Genomic DNA, 20,162 nt, shown 5'->3' on the forward strand with positions numbered 1-20,162 from the left:
GATGTTCGCGCAGCACACGGCTGGCACGTGGTCACATCTGCAAACAACTTAGGTAAGAGGCTCCTAAGAGACTTTTTTTTCCAAAGGGGAAGTCACATTCAAGGTTTGGCTGAGATGTCGTAGGTTGATGTCTACGTGTTTTGTTCCTTCAGGTAGGCACACCGAGAGGTATGTTAAACAAAAACCTATATGCACATGAGGCTGGTTTTTATTTAAATCTGTATGCTTTTATTTTAATAAAGAGTTTCTCCGGTAGGGAAACTTCCTAGAGAAGAAACTGATGGCAGGACGGCCTTGGCCTTCTCTTCTGGTGCCATCACAGGCCACACACAGTACCTGGGAAGAGCTCCTTGAACTTGGGGCGCGTACCTTGGGGTTTTCGTGCTGATTCCTAGATAGCAAATGCCATACACAGTCCATATGCCTCCCCATACCGACGGGAAGAGAGAAATGCGACTCCCGTGCTGAGAAATCTCCCTAGGACAGCAGCGTGCTTGCTGCCATGTCCCCGGGTGCCTTCCTCTCCGGAAGCCCCGAGGCCTATGGCTCTGCAGCACTGGTGTCCGTAGGCTGGGCCAGGCCCGGATCCCATGTGGTCCTCAGCTCCTCCAGCGACAGCGCTTCCTGTCCCGGGAAAGCTGAAGAGGTGGTGGAAACAACTCTGGCCTCTGCAGACTGATAGCGAGCCTGAGAACGAGAAACCGGGCTCCCGGCCAGGGACTCGGAGCCAACAGTGAATTTAAAAACTATCAGCAAACTGGACACTGGCCTTGGTCGGGGAGCGGGGGGGAGGGGGGGGGGACCTGATACACTGAATGGCTTTGTTTCCCGGGGAGCTGTGGTCTTTCCAGGTCATTCGGGGACTGGAGGTGGAGGATGCCAGCCCCGCCTTCCGTCCCGGCTCAGCCACCCCAGAGCGGGTGCAAGCAGATGGCCTTGACCACAGGCCGGTTCATCACCGTCTCCGATGACAGTGGCCTTGAGTCGCAACTGTGGAGTGGGCACATTTCACAGAGGAAATCACGGGTGTTGAAATCTCCTGTGTGCCACCCGCTCGCTCTGGAACCTTGGGCAAGTCTTTTGGCCTCTCTCTAAGCCTCATTCCCTTGCCTGTAAGATGGTCAGACTTGGTCGAATTGTGAGCATTCAGTAAGGTTACCAATGTGGACTCATTTCAGTTCATTTGAAATCACCTACAGGGGAATTCAGGGCTACCCATGGCTTTAAAGTTTTTGTTTGTTTGTTTGTTTTTTACACCTTCCTTTACCAGCGTTTTTGCACACTCGCTCCTGTGGGAGAAGTACGTAGGGCTGGAGACAATTGAGGGATGCACACAGCTCAGGCGAGGCTCTTCCCAACGCCTCAACATTCCAGAAGCCCGGATGCTGCTAATTTTCCCCTGCTTGCTGCCACACACACACACACACGCACACACACACACAACTTTGGCCAAGGAAGGCCTGGCCCCCGACCTCCCGTCCCTTCGGCAGTCTTTGCTGTGTTTGTGCATTGGAGGAAGTCAGGGCGTTGGGCACGGGCTGGCTGAGTCTGGACTGCTCGGCCCCGTCAGGACTCGGCTCCCTTCCACGACAGTCCACCTTCTTACTCGGGGAGTGCCCGCAGGAGGACGGGAGACCAGCTCCGTCTGTTCTCCGGGAGAACAGCTTTCTTCCCTGTGCTTCTGGAGATTCTGAGTCATAACCTTGGGTTTCCGGAAAGAATGGTCGCCTTCAACCCATTATGAAAGCTGTGTATGGGCGTGTGTGTGTGTGTGTGTGTGGGGGGGGCAGAGGGCAAGGGGCAAGGAAGGCTGTGGTGGGGGTTAGGAGGAAGACTTCCCACCCACGTCCAGGGCGGGGAAGAGCAGACGAATGAATGGGCAAACCCTCTGAAGTCGCCCTTCCTTATTCTAGCACACCAAGGCATTTTGCATCTGGTCTTGGGATCTTGTTCCCTTTTGGCAAAGGCAACCCATACGTGGAAAGGAGAAGTCTCGTCAAGGTTAACCTAGAGGGCTCAGGGGCCAATACCCTGGCATCTGGGCGAGGCCAGAATGGTACGAGAAGCAGGATAGGGGACTGGGGTGTATACTTCTACTTCTCATCAGTTTCTTCCCCCTCGGGTTTGGGGGGCCGCAAAGGAAGCCATCTGGGGCCCTGGGAGTTCTGCAGAAACAGGAAACGTGTGGAAACTCAACATCCTCCCGGGTGGAGGTGCTACGAAGGCAGCGGGCAAACCTGTGGTTTGGGGCCATCCGAGGACTCGGGGTATGGAAAGAAACACAGACCTTTGTGGTGGCGGTTCCCATGATGGTAAGGACTATAGAGGGAGTTGGAGAAGGGTCTAAAACGTACGGGGAACGCCAACCTTAGGGACCCTTTGGGTTCTCCAAAGCTCCATTGGACTCCTGCTCCCTGAACGAGCCCTCTACAACTTGCCTCTGTGTACCCATCCCTTCCCCTCTTCTGTCACGACAGCAAGCTTCCCACCCAAGCGAGGCCACCCTTGGGGCGTGGTTCCAGTCTTGGAGGGTTGTGGTTTTTGATGCCATGGATGCTTGGAAGAGGGCCTCCTCCCCTGAACCCCCAAAGAAGGGCACTTCCCTTGCAGAATGTTGCGGAAAGAGCTCCAGTGACCCTCCAGGGACCCTGCTGGGCCACGTGGCCTGTGAGCTGGACATGGCATGAGCCAGGTGCTTGGTGAGCCCTGCTTTTGCACCCCTCCTGGTTGGGCACCGCCACGCGGAGAGCTCTGGGCCGCCACCACAACCTGCGCTACGGGCTGCCTCCATTGTCTAGGAAAATCGGATCAGACGAGGGCAAAGAGCCGTGGGCCCCAGAGCGCTGGGTTCCTCCGGTGGCGGTGCGGGAACAAAAGGGAAGAGCGAATGAGCTGGAGGAACAACCCTAACATTTATTCTCGGGTGCTGAGCAGGAGCGGGGCGGCGCTGACAGGCTTTCTCTCTTGCCCACAGAGTCTCCCTGAAGACAGGGCCACGGCTCCTGGTGTGGATCCGGGGCCCTGGAGTCTCATCAGCTGAGAAAGCCCGGTCTTGTTATCATCTTAAAGCCCTGACCTCTAGTCCCCTCACACCTACCTCTCCCAGGAAACACCGTCCCGTGACCAAAGAAGCACCCTCACCCCTTGTATGAACTCAGATGTGCGGGGAGAGGAGAGGGGACTATGCAAAGCAGGGCGGGTGGGAAGGCGCGAGGCTCACGGCCTGGGAGGGGGCGTGTCAGGTGAGGTGCTCCCCAGGTGAGGTGCTCCCATCCCCCCCTCCCCCGCCTCCCAGGACACCAGTCTCTGATCGGGCCGGTCCCACCTCAGAGTTCAGAGAGGCATCAGTCCAGGGACAGAACTGCAAGAGTATGGACACGAGAAACACCGAACAAATTGGGGGCAGGCTGCCAGCCAGGGTGTGAGAGCTGGTCCTGTGGCCAGGCCATGCCTGGCTCTGAGCAGCAGAGGGCGCTGGGGCGCTGGGGCAGCTCCGTGTCCGGGGGAAGCCTTCCCCCCCTGCTTCTTCTCCCTAGCGTTGGGCAGGGGCACAGGCGCAGGGGGAGAGCTTTTGGGCAGCATAAGGGGCAGAGCTCACGGGGAGGCTGGAGAGTGAGCGGCAGTTTCATTAAAGCCAAGTCCTAGCTGCCTCTAGTGCCTGTGGGAGGAGCGCTCGGGAGGGGCCTCCAGGAAAGGGCTGGGGACCACCCAGTGTCCGGCAGGGAGCATGGCGCTCAGCTGCACCCCCACCTCTCGCCTCTGCCTCGGCCTCTGGGGACCCAGATTTGTGCTTGATCGGGGCTTCGCAGGAGGGTGCTGAGGTGGCAGAGGCACTCGGGCTGTCCTGGAGGCTGCCGGTTCTGGGGCCCTCTACAAAGTCCCCGTGTTATCTGGAGAGCCAGGATGTGCGGTGGCCCCAGTTCCCCCCTCTCCCCGCTCCCCCGCTGCCGGGGCTGGACCGAGATCCTCAGACGTGAGTCTGCATCCGCCGCTGCAGGGGTCGGCTGGGGTCGGAGTTCTGCGAGGAGGACTGCGAGTGGTGGGAGGAGGAGGCCGAGGCCTTGCTGGCCTTGTCGAACTGCACGTAGCCGTCCTGCTTGCCGCTGCTGCTGACGCTGCTGTCGCACTGCGTGTCCAGGAAGGAGCTGCTGTCGCTGAGGGAGCCCCGCTGGAACTCGCGCTCGCAGAGCTCGATGGACGAGCTGCCCATGCCCAGCACGAACCTCTGGCTGTAGTCATAGAGGCGGGCCTGGCCGCTCAGGGTGCTGTAGATGTTGGTGAAGGACATGCCCGTGGGCACGCGCTGCTTGCCCGCGGGGCGCAGGTCCGGCTGGCAGCTGGACAGCGAGATGGTGGGGGTGGAGTGGTGCTCCTTGAAGGTGTTGACGCTGTAGTAGCCATTGGTGGGGTCCTGGGGTGGGGTCAGAGCAGAGCAGCGTCAGGGGCGGGCAGGCTGCGCTGAGCTTCCGAGGCTGAGCCGGCCTTCCTTACCCGGGACGGCCGGGGTGCGGACAGACGGGAGGGGGGACAGTGGGGAGGGGGTCTGGAAGGGTTACCCTGGAGAAGAGAGGGCTCCCAGGTGTTCGGGTGGCAGCCCAGAGGGAGGGCGCTGCAGGGAGGGTGCGGGGTACGTTTAGTTATGCCAGCACAATGCAAGGCCCTTTGAGAACCAGACTTTGTTTTTTTTGTGTTTTTTTTTTTTTTGTGTCCAGAACACGGATACTTAGTTTTCAGATGCATCTGTGAAAAGGCCGTGGGAGAGGAGAACGGTGGGACCTCAACCTGAACTCATTGCCTCCTTAGTGTGGGGCTGAGACAGCAGGTGCTCGTGGGCGGGGGGCGGGGGGGGGTGTCCCACCTTAGGGAGAGCAGAGGCACCTGTCCCCAAGGTGACCTCTGGCCTTGCTCTGCTATTTGCTGCCATTGTCTGTCTGGACAGGGGCTTGGGGACACCCAGTCCTACAGCTCGGGGCCCAGGCCTACCTTCAGGTTCTGAAACTCCTTCTCTTCTTCTTTGAGGACCTCGAGCTGCTTGAGGACGGAGTCTTGTTGGAATTCTCCCCGGTCCATCTGCAACCCAAAGACGGCTGCTCAGCGGGCAGGGGGTGGGGCAAACGCCCACTCGCCCCAGGGAAGAGACGGAGAGGCCAGCTCGAAAGAAGCCTGCCATCTCTGCCTCCCACTGCCCGGCCCACCCACAGGAGGCAGGTGAAGGACTCAGGAGCGGGGGTGAGGGGGTGGGGAGGGTGGGTGAGGGGCAGGTCTCTAAGACTGAGCTTACTTCCCTACAGAGCTCTCACTTGGCTGATTCAGTTCAATTCATTGAGCATTTACCGAATTTTCAGGGCAAGCACTGTGCTAAGGGCCAGGTACACAGAGATTAAGATACAGCTGTTCTCATCGGGATGATGGATCTGTAGGTAAATAATTACGGAACCTCGCCCAGCCAGCGTAGCTCAGCGTCGATCCATGAACCAGGAAGTCACCGGTTCGATTCCCAGGGTTGTGAGCTGGATCCCCAGTAGGGGGTGTGCAGGAGGCAGCCGATCAATGATTCTCTCTCATCATTAATGTTTCTCTCTCTCTATCCCTCTCCCTTCCTCTCTCTCTGAAAAATCAATAAAAACAATCATTGCAGAACCTCAACCAGTGGGCACAGGCCGGGGGCCCCCACCCCCGCAGAGCAGGGTATCATCAGGGCTGGGCTCAGGGAAGGCATTCAGAAGGAGCCGCAGTCAATCACGGTGACCTTGGGCCACACAGCAATGACGTAGATGTACTAAGTGTTCTTCCTTAACCGACACGAAAATGCTGAAGAAAAGGACCACTTCCTGTTTCTCGTTCGGCCCTCGGCACACCTGGTACAGCGCCTTCGGTATTGTGGTCATTGACCTAGATGCTTGCTTTTGGGGTGGAATCATATCTAATGTTTTTGATTAATTCCTTGGTTTGCCAGGGCCTAGTGCAGTGCCTGATCTACACAGAGTAGGGCTGTTACCAATGTCCTGTTGGTGCCGGAGGAGTGAATGCAGTGGCATTGCCCTAAATTTCCGAGAATTAAAGTAACACTTACATTTAAGGTATCAATTAAAGCACACGCAGCACACAGTAGGTGTGTTAATTAATCTGCATAACCTCAGCAGCGGCTCCCCATGTGGCATTTCTGCACAAGACAGCTGCCATCTCTGGAGAGCTTGCTGTGCTCCGCAGGCTCTGGGGGTTTGCCACCTTAGCCCTCAGCATGGCCCGTGTACTCTGACTTTCACCCCCATTTCCCAGATGAGGAGACTGAGGCACGGAGCAGCCCATGATCTTTCCCCCTGCAGCGGATCACCGCGAGGGTTTCCTAACCGTGTTTTCAGGTTTGTGTGCACAGCTGGGAGGAGGAGGAGCAGGCGTGGGCTGCTGGAGAAGTTCTGATTTGCTTACGGTATGCAAGTCAGTTCCGGAAGAGGAACCTATGCCTCTTGCAGACTTTTTTTTTTTTTTTTGGGGGGGGGGGAGTGTTATTGGGACATGGGGCATATACTGAATATCTGTGATATCTGTGGGTGTAGGTGTGTAGAATTATAAGTCATATGGCAACATCCTGTGGCTATGTATGCGTGTCTTCTCTCCCTACCGAATGGCCAGGTTCTGTGCAAGCCCCTTAGATGTTCTGGAGTCTCTAGAACACCCAGCGCAGCAGAGCAGACACAGGGTCATTCTCTGTGGGCCGAGAGCAGGCGCCCGGTCTGTTATGGGGGGCAGGGCGCGTCGTGACTGATGCGCTGCTTCATGAAGCACCTCAGGCTCCGGGGGCGCTTGCCGTCCAGGACTTTGGGGCACAGAGGTTGGGGCGGGGGGGCGGGTAGGACAGCATTCTCACCATCAGCTGCTTGATGGTGGGGTGCTCCTCGCCCTCCCTGCCAGCGGCAGGCTCCTTGTGGACGATCTCCACGCGGATATCGTTCTTGGCCGACACAACACCTTTGAGATCTGGACGTAAAACAGGAACGTGGAGATGACAGGTTCCGTCTGCATCCTCGGGCATCAGGGCCTGAGATGGCCAGCCCCTCCCACACCCCCGTGGCCCCCGGAGTTTACCCTCCAGCCCCAGAACCCTGCGGCTTCACCACGTCCCACCTGCCAGCAGGACCCTGTCTAGATGAGCTGAGGGCTCTGGGCCTCGGAGCTCTGCCCCTGTGGGCTCCCGGTTGCATGCACCTCCGCCCGTCACTGCAATTTCCGGGGCTTACGAGGCTGTCCTCACCCCTTCGTCCACCACTCAGAGCCAGGCCCTCTCATGCTACTAAAGTCTCCCCGCTTCTGGGGGTCTTCTCTGACCCCCTGTAGCAGGCTCTGAGCTCCCCCTTCAGAGCATCACGCACCTGTTAGAAAGGACCTACTGGTCAACCTCCCGCCCGAAGCAGAGATATCCCTGCCGTGCGGGGGTCCCGCTCCTGAGCCTGTGCTTTCAGGATGGAGACTGGGCGAATTCTAGAGGAGGCAGCCGATCTTCAGTTGGCAACTTGTTAGAAAATTCTGGCTAAAATCTGCTGCCCTAGAGTTTCCACGGAGAGAGTGGCGAGGGGGGTCCTGAGACCACACCGCTGGGGGCGTCCCGGCGGCTGAGCGTGGAGGGGAGGGGGCGTAAGGGGAGCACCAGCTCTCTCCCATAGCGAAGGCTGCCACGTGGTGGAGGGGGCAGGCTTCCTCTGATTATTCACGCCCGCCTTGTGCTCACAGCACCGTGTGAGGGCTGCGTGGGGTCACACCAGTCAGGTCCCCTATCCCCTGACTGTTACACCCGGGGAAACTGAGGCTGGGGTCGTTGCGGCCCCGCCCAAGCTCCCATGTAGAGGAAGCAGGACCAGAGGACTGTGCCTGCGCTGTCTCCACCTCTGAGCTGCCATCCCATCGGACACGTCTGCGTGTGTCCGTCACATGGGACGTCAGCGCTGTGTCCGGGATGGGAACTCGCACACGACCTTCAAGGATGCGAGATTTGATTGCCCGTGGCGGAAGGAAGGCCTTTAAAAGTCTGTACAAAGTGACTCCTTTCTGTTTTTTGTGTGTGGGTGACCAGCTTTTCAGGTTGGACTCGCTGGCCTCGGAGGGCAGGATTGCTAGCGTTCTCTCTGGCTACACGTGGGCCATCCCCAGTGCTGGCCGACTGCCCTGTCACGGGGGGCGGGGGGAGGGGTTAGTGCAGTCCAGCTTCCCCTCGGCGGAGTGCCCTCTCCGTGCCCGACGCCCGCAAAGCACTGCTCGTATGGAGACGCACACGGCCCATCCCTGCCCGCAGCTCCCAGCACCACCAGGGCGCCTCCTGCTCCCTTGCTCTCGGGGAGGCCTAAGCCTGGCTTTCTCTCTGTCCCCCTCCCCGAGATCCCGGGTCCCCTCCCGTACTTCTCTGGGAGCGGGCACAGCAGAAGGCCACGATGGTTGCCATGAGCACGAGGAAGGCCACGCCGGCTCCCACGGCCACCCCGATGATGACGGCCATCGGCACGGACTCTGTGGGAGAGAAGCAGGTACAGCTGACCAGGGAGCCAACAGACCCACGCTCCCCGGGGCCTCACCAGTTCCCTGGGGTGCAGCCTCTGCCAAGCGGGGCTAGAGCCCTGCACAGGGCCCTTCCGGGAAGTGCCTGTAGGGGGCGCCGGGCAGGCCCAGGTAGAGTCCAACAGGGCAGCTCAGGTGGGACATGGGGAGGGGGAGAGGGCAGGAGGAAGACAGGGGAGCAGTGGTGGTGGGAGAGGGAGGCGAGCAGACATAGGAGGGGGGCCGGGGAGGGGACAGGGGAGGTGAGAGGCAAGGCTGGCACGGTTAGGTCTCCGGGGGTTAAGCCGGTCTATCACGCAGTGGCTGAAGAATCGTAAGCCCTGGCTTGTCTTTGAAAAATGACTGGGGTCACTGTCCTTGTCCGTTCGGTTTGCATTTTCCTTCTCGTCTGTTTCCCAGGTACAAGAGGCTGGGCACAGACACCCAGCCTTTAGAATTAGTGCTCAGGTTGGAGCAGCGCCCCCTAGGGGCCTGCTGGGCATCTGCAGTTGTAGGTGTCAGAGGCCCGTCTTGGGAGAAGGGCCCTTTTTCCTTGGCCCCCCCCCCCCGCCACCAAGTCCTGCTCCTTCCTCTCCTAGGCCAGTCCTCTGGGCATCCTGGCAAGCTTTCTCAAGGGGCCCAGGACTGCAGCTAGGCAACGCCCTGCTCCCAGTTGGGTCTCTGTGGTCTGTGCCTGCCCCAGCCCAGCAGAGATGAGGGTAGGGAGGGTGGTGTTGGGGTGGGGGTTTGCGGGGTGCTCTTCCAGATAGCCCTGGCCTTTGTGGCTGCATATGGGTCCTGAGCACACGATTTGGGGCCCGGAATAGTCCATGGGGAATAGAACTAGAGACTGCAGGGGCCCCGAGACCTGAGGGCCCACTGAGTCCACATCTCTCACTGACAGATGGAAACACGGAGGCCCAGAGAAGTCAAGCGACTTGGTCAAGGGCACTCAGCATCAGTGGGGCCAGGGCAAATCTGGGTCTCCTCTTGTCCCTCCCCCCCCAACCCCCACTCTGCCCCACTCCGATCCCGCCCAGCTCCGTCCACTGTATCACACAGCAGCCGCCCAATCTCCCAGGCTCTGTACAGCCCAGACGCCATTACTTCTGAGCAACGTACTTAACCTCTCTCATCTGTGCAGTGGGATGGTTACCCCGCCCACGCAGGGCTGTGCTATGGGGTTCAGGTGAGGCAATGCAGCTAAAGGCCTCAGAACTGAGCCTGGTCCCCAGCCTATACAGCCTCTGGCCTGTTTCCCTCTGGGAAGGAGGACTGTCACAGATCTAGATCGTAAAGGGAGGACAATTCCTCGTAGTGTTAGTGCTGCCTCCCTCCAGCCCACGCCACATTCTCAATGTGGACGATTGGGACATCTAGTTGTTTGTCTTGGGCTGTGGGTTAGCCTCTCATTGTTAGTTTATTTAAAGAGAAGAAGAGCCCGGCTGGCGTGGCTCAGTGGTTGAGTGTTGACCTATGAACCAGGAGGTCAGGGTTCGATTCCCGGTCAGGGCACATGCCCAGGGTTGAGGACTCGATCTCCAGTGGGGGGGCGTGCAGGAGGCATATAGCCGACCAATGGTTCTCTCTCATCAGTGATGTTTCTATCTCTCTCTCTCTCTCCCTCTCCCTTCCTCTCTGAAATCAATAAAAATATATTTAAAAAAGAAGAAGAAGAAGAAAACTGCAACCCTGGCCCTTGGAGATGCTGCTTGGGGGAGGCGGTTGTTCCCTGCCTCCTGGCTGGAGAAGGTGCCGTTGGTTGGCGGCGGTGGCGGTGGTGGTAGTGGTTATGCCGGTGCATCCTTCCAGCCCAGGACTCACCACACCAGCTCCTTGTGACCTGCCTGCTGGTGGCCGGGGCCACTGTGGGAGGGGCAGGGAGGGTGGGAGGAGGTGGGTGGGGCAAACACTCAGGGATCGACAATGTAGGTGCTTGGGGAGGTTTCCACAGTCAGGAGCGAAGGACTTGACCTTGGTGACCTTGCTCTGACAAACGGAGGATTCCGTCTCCGGTTTCCATTCCATCAGGAGAGGGAAACGGGCGTTGGGAGCTCGTTGGCTCTGTGCTTTTGCATTTGATTGATCTGGGCTCTGATCTGGGTTCTCCTCGGATACCTAGCGAGTTTCCTTGGAATGACTTGGTCTTGTCTCAGCGGCGCTCAGAGCCCAGCTGTGAAACTAGAGAACCAGGGCAGCCCATTCTGCCTCTGGCATCCTGTGAGCCACCTGTCCCTCAGCTGTTTGCAGCTGGAAGGCACCATCTTATCTGGAGCAGGAGGGCAGGGGCAGAGGAGGGCCTGATGGAGGCGAGAGGGCTGGCGGCGGGGGGGGGGCGTTGGGTGGCATTCCTCTGTGGCCTTGCCTGGCCTCCTGCGGTCTGGCCTCTGCCAGCTATGCTGGTTGTCCTTTCCTGGACACAGCACCCGTCCGATGTGCCCCGGAGAGAGAGGGACTGGAGGGAGGAGCCGCCCTCCCATTCAGCCTCCTCTTCATCTGAGGAGGTGGAGTCCCAGCCAGGAGGGGGCAGGGACCTCTGGGTGTGGTTGGGCAGGCACATGTGGGATTGAAACGGCAGGAGACACCATGGCCAGCACCAGGAGGGTCTCGGAGGGGCCTGGGGAGGACAGCAGGAGGCTGACGACTTGATCCTGAGCTGGCCTGTGCCCCACTGAAGCAGGCTGAAGGAACTGACCGGCCCCAGCTCCTTCCGGGCCAGCGTGGTGGGGGATCAGGTTTGCAATGCCCTGATCCTCTTTGCCGGGTTTCTGCTTGGGGCGGAGGGGGGGGGGGGTCGGGGGCATTTCCTGTGGGGCCCAAGACAGAGCAGCTCAACCCAGGGATCCTGACAGCCACTCTGGGGCCAGGTGCCTCGGTGGAGGGAGGTGCCTTGTGGTGGGACAGCGCCCTGGGGAATGGCAGGCGTGGGAGCAGGCAGCCACGAGCAAGCATGGATTAGCATGGATGGCGCAGGCCACAGCAGGCTGGAGGCCCCGGCCCCTGGAGGCCCCTGCTGAGCTGGTGATGATGTGAGAAGCTGGAAGGGCAGGAAGAGATGGAGATAGAAGGAGGCTGCCCCACAGGGCAGGAGCCAGGGCTCTTGAAGGGAAGGGACGGGAGGAACAGAGCAGGGGGCACAGGAGCCGGGGCCCTGCAGCAAGCAGGGGGCCGTGGACTAGGAGGCTGGCCTCTGGGGTTCCTTGACCCATGTGGCTGGGAACCCCTCTCCCTGCTGCTCCGATTGCACTGACCCCTCGAGATGGGGGAGGGCGGAGAAGTTAGCGGCCTGCACAGGCCTCCCTACTCCCTTTGGGGTTCCCTCCCCCACTAGCCCTGAGAGGTCCCTTTCCCCCAACCCAGGGAGCTCTCATGTCTCCTTCCGTACCTGCTTCCAGCCCGGCTCCCGACTTCATTTCCGAACCTGTTTGGAAATAAAGCAAGCGTCCACAGCCAGGGCCTGGCTGGGCAGGTGGGGTGGGACTGGGGGGGCCACCACCTGCAGGGGTCTGGGGTGAGGGGGGCTCCCTTCTCAATCATGCCTTCGGGACTCCCCAATAGACCCAGGCCATCCCAACTGAACTCGGAGAGACTTAAGAGACTTGGGGGGGAAGGGGCCAGAGAGAGAAGTCAAGGCTGAGTGGGGTGGGGGGAGTGGGGGGGGTCTGAGAGGGGGGTGAGAACACTAAGGGGAGAGCATGGGGGGTGGGGGCACCAAGGGGAAGACATGGAGGGGAAGCAACAGGCACCGGAGGTTTGGGATGATGTGTGGATGATGTTATGCAAAATATGTGCAAAGCATTATGCGAAGCAGCACCGGTTAGGGCAGAGGTGTGGGGAGACGCTGTGACCCACAGGGTCCTGGGGCCCGAGGGCCCAGCGGGGACCACCTGCTTGGCCCAGAGCCTTTGCCAGGGCCTGACAGCCTGTGGGGGGCCTTCATCTTGGGGGAGGGGGTCAGAGAGTGCCAGGGCTGAGGCCCCCTGGATGACCCTGGCAGAGGGGCAAGGTCTGCAGCCCATCTCAGGACTCCGTGTGCCGCGGCTGCGCCGAGCGCCTCCGGGTCCCACTCTGTGTACCCTTCCCCCATGTGATTCCTTGGAGCAGAGACTGGAGTTCATGACCAGGAGCTGGGCAGTCTGCACCCAGGGTCATAGTGAACCTACCCCCTCCCTCCTTCTCCTCCTCCTCCTCACCTTCCCTGCCCAGAACAGCCCCCTGGCTGCCTCCTGCTTAGCCCCTTGGTCCAGGCGTCTCCCATGTCCCAGGGGAACTGCAGAGGGTCTGGGCTCCCCCATCCAGTGGTTAGGGCAGCTCAGTCGCCTCCCTTTAGCTCAGCTTGGGTGCCTCTGGGGGACTTTGGGGTGTCTGGACTGGCTTGTCGTGCTAACTGGCTAGGCCAGGTTCCCCAACACATTCACCCTGGGGTCTCCCTGGGTCCCGCCCAGGGTCGGACCAGATAAATGCTGAGCGCAGGCAAGCGGGGCCTTTAGAAGGTGCTGGCGGCTCAGCATGGCCGTGAACTTGGCTCACTCTGGGGTCCCTTTCCCTGAAACCTCACCCTGACAGGCCACCTCTCTGAGCAGCTTCCTACCCCTCTGGTGTCCTGGCCTCCCCCTGTGCGGGCTCCGCCCCTGGCCTCAGGGGAGCGGGGCCAGGGAGGGCACGTCCCCCCAACCCCCGCCGGCCCAAGGCTGTGTGATGGGTGAGCGGAACTCTGCGGCCTGTCCTGGGTCCTACCCGCTCGCAGACTCACTAGGCCTTCTGTGCCCCCAGGGCCTGGGAGGCCTGGCCCGGCCCTGCCCGGGGCGGGCGGGTCCCCGTCCCACCTTGCTCCTTGAGCCGGATGATCTCGGTGTCGGAGCCGAAGCTGTTCCAGGCGGTGCAGTTGTAGATGGTCTGGAAGTCGGCCCGCACGATGTTGCTGATGGTCAGCGTGGAGATGACGCCCTCCTCCGTGCTGACCGTCTCCACCGTGTAGCGCCCCGACGTCCCCGACTCCAGCACATTCTCCTTCCACGACCAGGCCTGCCCGGGGGGCCAGAATCAGGAGGAGACCCCGCCTGGGCCACCCGCATGGGGACCACCGCGTCGCCTCGTGCTGCAGGGCTGGCCTGGCCAGGCTCACAGGCACGCCCGCTGTCACCAGCCCCGGCACACGGACACACAGGTACACGCACACCCCAACACACCGCAAATGTGCATGCACCACGCACACATAACACATGCCACAGCACATGCGCACAGCGCCCCACCCTACCCCACACAGGGTCAGGCCGTGCACACACACACATGTACACACATACACGTACACACGTACTAGTACATGCACACACAGAGCTGGGCCACCTCGTGGGGCATGTCCTTCCAGAAGGGTCCTCATGTGCATCGGACCCCTCTCCAGGCCAGTGAGAGAGTCCGGGCGGTGACGGGAGCCCCCTGGGCTGGCCTGTGCCAGTGTCTCCCGGATGCTCCCACCAGCCTGGTGCTGCCCCCTGGCTGCTGGAGGCAGAGGACCAGCCCAGAGAGGCTGACTCTAGTTTTGTTACTTTTTTTTTTTTTTAACCCTCACCCAAGGATATTTTTCCCATTGATTTCTTTTTAGAGAGCGTGGAGGGGAGGGACCGTGAGGGAGGGGGAAATATTGATGTGAGAGAGGCACATCGGTTGGCTGCTCGGGCGCGTGCGGGATCCAGCCCGCAACCAAGGTACGTGCCCTTGACTGGGAATCCGACACACGGCCCTTTGACCCCGGGGCCGGCGCTCTCACCTCTGAGAGGAAGTGGCCGGGGCTAGTTTTGTTACCTTTGGGTCATGTCTGGACACAACTATGTTCTGAGAGCTGTGACCACCTTAATCTAGCTCGGTTTCTAGGGGTGATCGCGGAATTTCCCCTGAGCTGTTTCCCCAGCACGCACGCACGGGGGCGGGGGGCCCCACACGCCCTGTTTGCTCAGGTTCATGAGAATGTGGTCCTGCAGGTAGGACCGTGCTCCGAGGGCCCCGGAGCGGAGCGGCTGCTCCGGCCCCGCGCTGTGGACATTCTCGGTCGTGGGCTGTGCCTTGTGGGCTGTGCGGCAGCTTCCTGCCTTGTCTCTCAGAGCCAGCAGCACCCCTCCAGTGTGACAGCCCACGGTGTCTCCAGGCGACGCCCCGCATCCCCTGGGGCCGAAATCGCCCCGTGAGAACCCACCGCTGGCTGGAGTTAGACTCTACGCCAGTGATGGGCAACCTTTTGAGCCTGGTGTGTCAGACTTCGCCAAAAAACTGAGCATAACTCGGGTAGTGTGTCACTTTGAGGAAAAACCTAACTCCAAGACTCTAGTCGCAAATGTTTCATCCTCAGGAGCAGCAAATGTTTCATCCTCGGCATGCGGCCGCGTGTCATCAGAAATGGCTACGCGTGTCAGTGCTGACACGCGTGTCATAGGTTCGCCATCCCTGCTCTACGCAGAAGAAGACTGAGTATGCCTGAGAGTGAAGGGGATGGGCGACAATGGGCGTGTGTTGCGCTTATAATTAAAAAAAAAAAAAAGAGTGCGGGGAATGGGGAGGCGTATGGTATCCATTCTGTGTGTGAATTCTTGGCAATCTTTGTGTGGCTCTTTCAGCGAGTTAACGGAATGCCCGAGAGACTGTGTAAGAATAATACCGCCCTAGTAATACCTCCTGTACAGGACGGCATCCTGAGCGGGTGCCGCCTCAGCGCCCCAGCCTGGCACGCGCCCCCACGCCTCCCTGGCACTACTGGACCACGAGAAGTAGAACTGCCCCTGGGAGCGGTTCCTAATCACAATCCCTGCCTCGCCCCCCCCCCAGTGCCGCCCAGTGTTCACCCTCCTGGGTTTAGGCCTGGGCTTCCACCCACTTCAGGCGGGCGGGGGCACAAGGCTCCCTGTCACCTCTGCCAGTGCCTGGGGGGTGGGGGGGTAGGCGTGGATGGGGCTGCCTCGGCTGCACTGCGTGGAATACGGCTCTGAGGAAGGGGGTGACGGGGGGAGCAAGGACACTTTTAGAGAGAAACCTTGATGGATGAGGCAGCTTTCATTCTCCATGACGGAGGCCGAGAGGGGGACTCTGGAGGCACCGAGCGGGGTTTGCCACTATAAACTGCACTCTGCGTAGGACTTGGCCAAGAACTTGAACCCAGGAGGGTGTGGAAATCGTGTATCTTTCTTTTCTCCCTGCTCCCCCACTTGTTTTCCTGCTCCCCTCACTTGCTCTCTGCTCCCCCCACTTGCTCTCTGGCTCCCCCCACTTGCTCTCTGCTCCCCCCACTTGCTCCCCTGCTCCCCCCACTTGCTCTCTGCTCCCCCCACTTGCTCCCCTGCTCCCCCCACTTGCTCTCTGCTCCCCCCACTTGCTCCCCTGTTCCCCCAACTTGCTCTCTGGCTCCCCCCACTTGCTCTCTGGCTCCCCTCACTTGCTCTCTGCTCCCCCCACTTGCTCCCCTGCCCCCAGGATGCAGAATTCTGTTAGAACTACCGATGCCAGCGCCCAGCTCCAGGGCAGGGAGGCGTGAAACACACTTGCCCACGGACCCCGGCAGGACAGCCTGCTCTGAAAGAGGAGACCGACTGCCCGTGACTTTTGTCCTCATGACGCCTCCCCCAGAGAGCAAAGGGGAGTGATTTCCCGGCGGCGGGCAGGCCGAGGAGAGGGAGCCCAGGTGTGGCTGACTCCCCGGGCGCCCGCAGCTGTGGGCTGTTGCGATCCCCTCCCCGCCCCGAGCACTCACTATTCGGTCCGGCGGCGGCGTGCTGCGGATGAAGCACTTGATCTGGCCCTTCTCGCCGTGGAGGGCGTGCTGGGTCTGGGTGCTGGAGATGATGGGGGGGCCTGTGGGGGAAACAGATCGCGTCAGGGGTTCAGGAAGGGCAGGTCCCTGGCTGGGCCCCTCATGGGAGGGCTCAGTTCATTCTTGACGTCATTCCTGTCATTCCTGTCATTCAGCAGACAGGTCCTGAAGGCTTGTGCGAACCAGGTGAAGTGCAAGCATCCGTCACGAACCTCTTAACCCTTTGCACTCGCTTGCTTTTTTCTCGATTCCTTTATTCTTTTTTTTTTTCGATTCCTTTATTCTAATGCTAACCGTGTCGAGTCACACTCGACATCCGAGTGCAAAAGGTTAAGGGGTCATGAGAGGATGCTTCTGAGTCAGAAGGCCCAGAAGACATTGCAGGGGTTCAGAATGAGTCACCCCTACATGTGCTACGTGGGCTCCAGAGAAACTTCCATCTCCCCTTAACTACCTGTAAGAATTTGCATGAGGGGCCTTCTCTATAATGAGACGTCGCCGGAGATGGCGTTTCTGACCTATGTGCACAGCAGGGCAGACGATGAATGACTGAGCATCCGCTGCTCTTACCGACCTGCTCTGACCTCCCCCTGCAGCCCCAAGGTGCCCGCCCTACCTTCTCCTTAGCTCGGGGTGCCACATTCACCTCCTTTTAACTCTCTGTCCCTCTCTCACGCATGTGGAGTTCCCGTATGTACGCATGTAATTAAATTAGGTTCTTATCTCTTGTTAATCTGTCACAAATCGATTCGATTACTCCACCAGCTAAAACAACCAGAGGGGGCGGGGGGTGAGTTGGGGGGGGGGCGGTCTCCCTTTCTCCACAACAGAAATGACTGTGAGAAGAGGTGGCGAGTGTTGGGATCCCAGGAGCAAACAGATGAAGTGCCAGCCGGCTCAGAGGAGAGAGGGTAGTTCTTCCTGGCGGATAGGGAACGGGAACGCTTTGTGCAGGAGGTGGTCAGCCTGAGGAGGGAGTGGGGGGCTGCCGGGGAGGAAGGGTATAGCAGTGCTAACTGAGCGGGCACCTCCGCCTTAGCCAGCTGTTCCAGTCCAAGCCGTTTTCTCAGGCCTCCAGTAGAGGGCGCGCTTGCCTAACAAACCGGGTGTCCTGGGCAGGGCCCAGCTTCGAGGGAGGCCGCGGGAGAAATGGTGTGTGATGTTGAGGGGGGCGGAAGGAATCTCCCTGGAGAGGCACAATGCATGGGCACATCCTTAGCCTTCCTCTCACACAGGTCTCAGGAGACCCCAGATGGCCCAGGTGAGACCCTGGCTCCAAAGCTGACCCCTACATCTTCTCATCCAGCTTGTGCATATGTGTGTGTCCACGTGTGAGCGCGTGTGTGCATGTATGTGTGCTTGTGCACGTGTGACGAGGCACGGTCTTGGAGTACCTGTCTCCCTGGCTGCATCCGACAGCCTAGCGAGTCTACCTGAAGTCCAGCAGTGCTTCTGGTCTCGTCTGCCTTTTATCTACCCCCAGGCTCCTGGCGGATGCCCCGCCTGGCCTGGCCGATGGGGGGAGCGGCTGGCCGGTCATTTCTGCAGCCAACTCCCTGGCTGGGTGGGCAGTTGAAGCCAGGGCTAAGAGGGTGGAGGCCCCTGTGCCCTCTTCCCAATCCTTTGGGTAGAGGCCAGGGCTCAGGTGGCAGGAAGCGAGGGAGGCAGAGACATGGACCTCAGCACAGGTAATATGATGCTGGGAACAAAACAAGAACCCGCTGCCAACGTAATTGCTGTTTATTAGCCGCCTTAATTAAACCGGATTTGCATTTCTATGAGTAGCTCTCAGCCGAGGGGGAAAAAAAGCTACTGGGAGACACTCAGGTGACTTTCTGAGCTCAGGATGCAAATGGCTTGGAGCTGGGGAAGGCGGATGTGGGGGACCCTCCAGATGAGGGCTTCCACACTCAGCTGGCTTTACAAGTGGGCTGAGCCCTCGGCGCCAGGAAGAGGCAGGAGGGCCGGGCGTTTCGGGAACTCCAAGGGGCTTTGTGCCGCGGCTGGGATGGAAGTGATGAAACCAGAATACCACTTCCCCTCCCCCTCCCAGGAGCTAGGCATCCCGGGGGTGGGGGGGCGGGGGGCTCTCTGGCAAATGCGTCCGTTAAAGGGCTTCGTACAAGAAACCTGAACTCAGAATCGAGGTGGATGGGGTTGAGGGAGTCACCGTGCAGCCGTCACACCGCTCGCCTCCCCTTCCTGAGATCCCGGAGCGAGCAAAGCAGCCGGCACCTGTGCCCGCCGACCCCCAGAGGGCAGTGGCTGGAGGTGCCAGCGGCTCGGATTTGTTCTGAAGAAAGCTCCATCATTCTGGGTCCCTTCAGAAGGCCAGGTCCCCCAGTTCAGGCCCCTTTGCGGGGGCTGCACCGCCCCTCCCCCTGGTCTGCAGGAGCCTCCGCGGCTGGCAGGTTCCTCTCCCTGGCCACTTACTCCACCCCCGCCTCAGGGCCAGATGCCCCGCGTTCAGCAGCAGCAAACAGCTCCCTTGCTGCACTCCCATCCCTCTGGCATTCTCTTCCTCGCCACCCGGGGGCGGGGGGGTTTGGGGGGGCTCGTGCAGGACTGGAGGGCGGGAACGGGGGAGAGAGAGCCAGACCCTGGAGGGAGCAGATGAACTCCTGGGCAGATGCCCAGGCCCAGGCTGGGGTGTCCCATCCAAGAGACATGTCCCTCCAAGATGTGCGTTACCTCCCCAGGAAACCACTTCAAATCTCTGCTGGGAATCTAAGGGACAATGGATTGTCAGTCCCTCTTTAGTCACCCCGGTTCCCCCAGCTCCTTTCAAAGCTTCAGGCTTGGGGGCCCCCGGAGGCCTCTATGAGTCAGAGGGTCCCCAGACTGACTGGTCCCGGGAGAGTCATGGGCCAGCATTGGGGGGGGGGGGTGGGGGGGTGAGATTTCACCAAGGCCTGGCGCCCGAGCTGAGTGTCAGACCCAGAGCGGCAGGAAAAGGCTGCCGCCTGTTGCCATGGATACACGGAGGCGCCACCAGATGCTGTTATTTTTAGCCCTGCGGTGCCCATTTGCTGGTGGCGTCCTAGGGGCACACGGGAAAGGCAAGGAAGGCTCCCGAGGCAGGGCTCTGCCCAGCACAGGTGTCCCGGGAGCACTCAGGGGTCTGGGTGGGTAACCCCTCTCTGGGGCTGCCATAGCCCGTGGGGTCATGGAGAGGAAAGGAGACAGATGGAGGGGGGCCGGTTAATGGGGAGAGGAAAGGAAACAGATGGAGGGGGGCCGGTTAATGGGGACAGCGGGGGGGGGGTGGCTAAGGGGGCACCGAGCTGGTTAGTTTTCTGGCAAAGCGGGCGCATCGATGATGCGGCTTCCTGGGTGGAGATGAAGCCACCTGGGACTCGGCTCAGCCCTGGCAGATGTGGGGGGGTTGGGGGTGGGGGAGGGGAGGGAGAGCAGGCTTGCAAGGGGCATGACAGACCCGAAGCAGGACACCAGGAAATCAGCGGCGGGGAAGTTTGGAAGAGGCACAGGGACTGGCCTTAGTGTTTCTCACCCTCTCAAGCCGCCTTGGGTTCCTGGCCGTGGACCAGGCTGCCTCACAGCAGGGACCCCGAATCTCTGTCCTGGTGCCACAACCGTCGTGGGTCAGCCAGGCCCGGTCTCAGCCCCGTCCCCTACAGGCTGCATGTAGCAGTCATCCATTGCCTCCCCGCGGTGTCCTCGTGTGTGTGTGTGTGTGTGTGTGTGTGTGTGTGTGTGTGTGAAAGCCCTCTCCTGCTGTAGTGGTTTTTATATGCAACAAGGCACCTCCCCCTCCTCGTCCCCGACCCCCCCCACCCCAGCACTTGGTCTCGTCCAGTTGGGTGGCTCTATTGCAATGGGA

General features: G+C 60.2%; 1 protein-coding gene across 1 annotated transcript in view; it reads right to left on the reverse strand.

Annotated features, from left to right (window-relative positions):
- Positions 1-3,951: 3,951 nt before the first annotated feature.
- KIRREL3 (kirre like nephrin family adhesion molecule 3) overlaps positions 3,952-20,162 on the reverse strand; it is a gene marked incomplete at its 5' end in the record, with an annotated part of 91,752 nt that continues 75,541 nt past the window's right edge. The window contains 7 exons of the mRNA XM_054712574.1: positions 3,952-4,411; positions 4,984-5,070; positions 6,869-6,978; positions 8,392-8,499; positions 11,912-11,947; positions 13,353-13,551; positions 16,262-16,362. Of these exons, the coding sequence (XP_054568549.1) occupies positions 3,968-4,411; positions 4,984-5,070; positions 6,869-6,978; positions 8,392-8,499; positions 11,912-11,947; positions 13,353-13,551; positions 16,262-16,362 (1,085 nt within the window). The remainder of the gene's footprint in view (positions 4,412-4,983; positions 5,071-6,868; positions 6,979-8,391; positions 8,500-11,911; positions 11,948-13,352; positions 13,552-16,261; positions 16,363-20,162) is intronic.

Source organism: Eptesicus fuscus, chromosome 23 (genome assembly GCF_027574615.1).
Source record: "Eptesicus fuscus isolate TK198812 chromosome 23, DD_ASM_mEF_20220401, whole genome shotgun sequence".
NCBI lineage: Eukaryota > Metazoa > Chordata > Mammalia > Chiroptera > Vespertilionidae > Eptesicus > Eptesicus fuscus.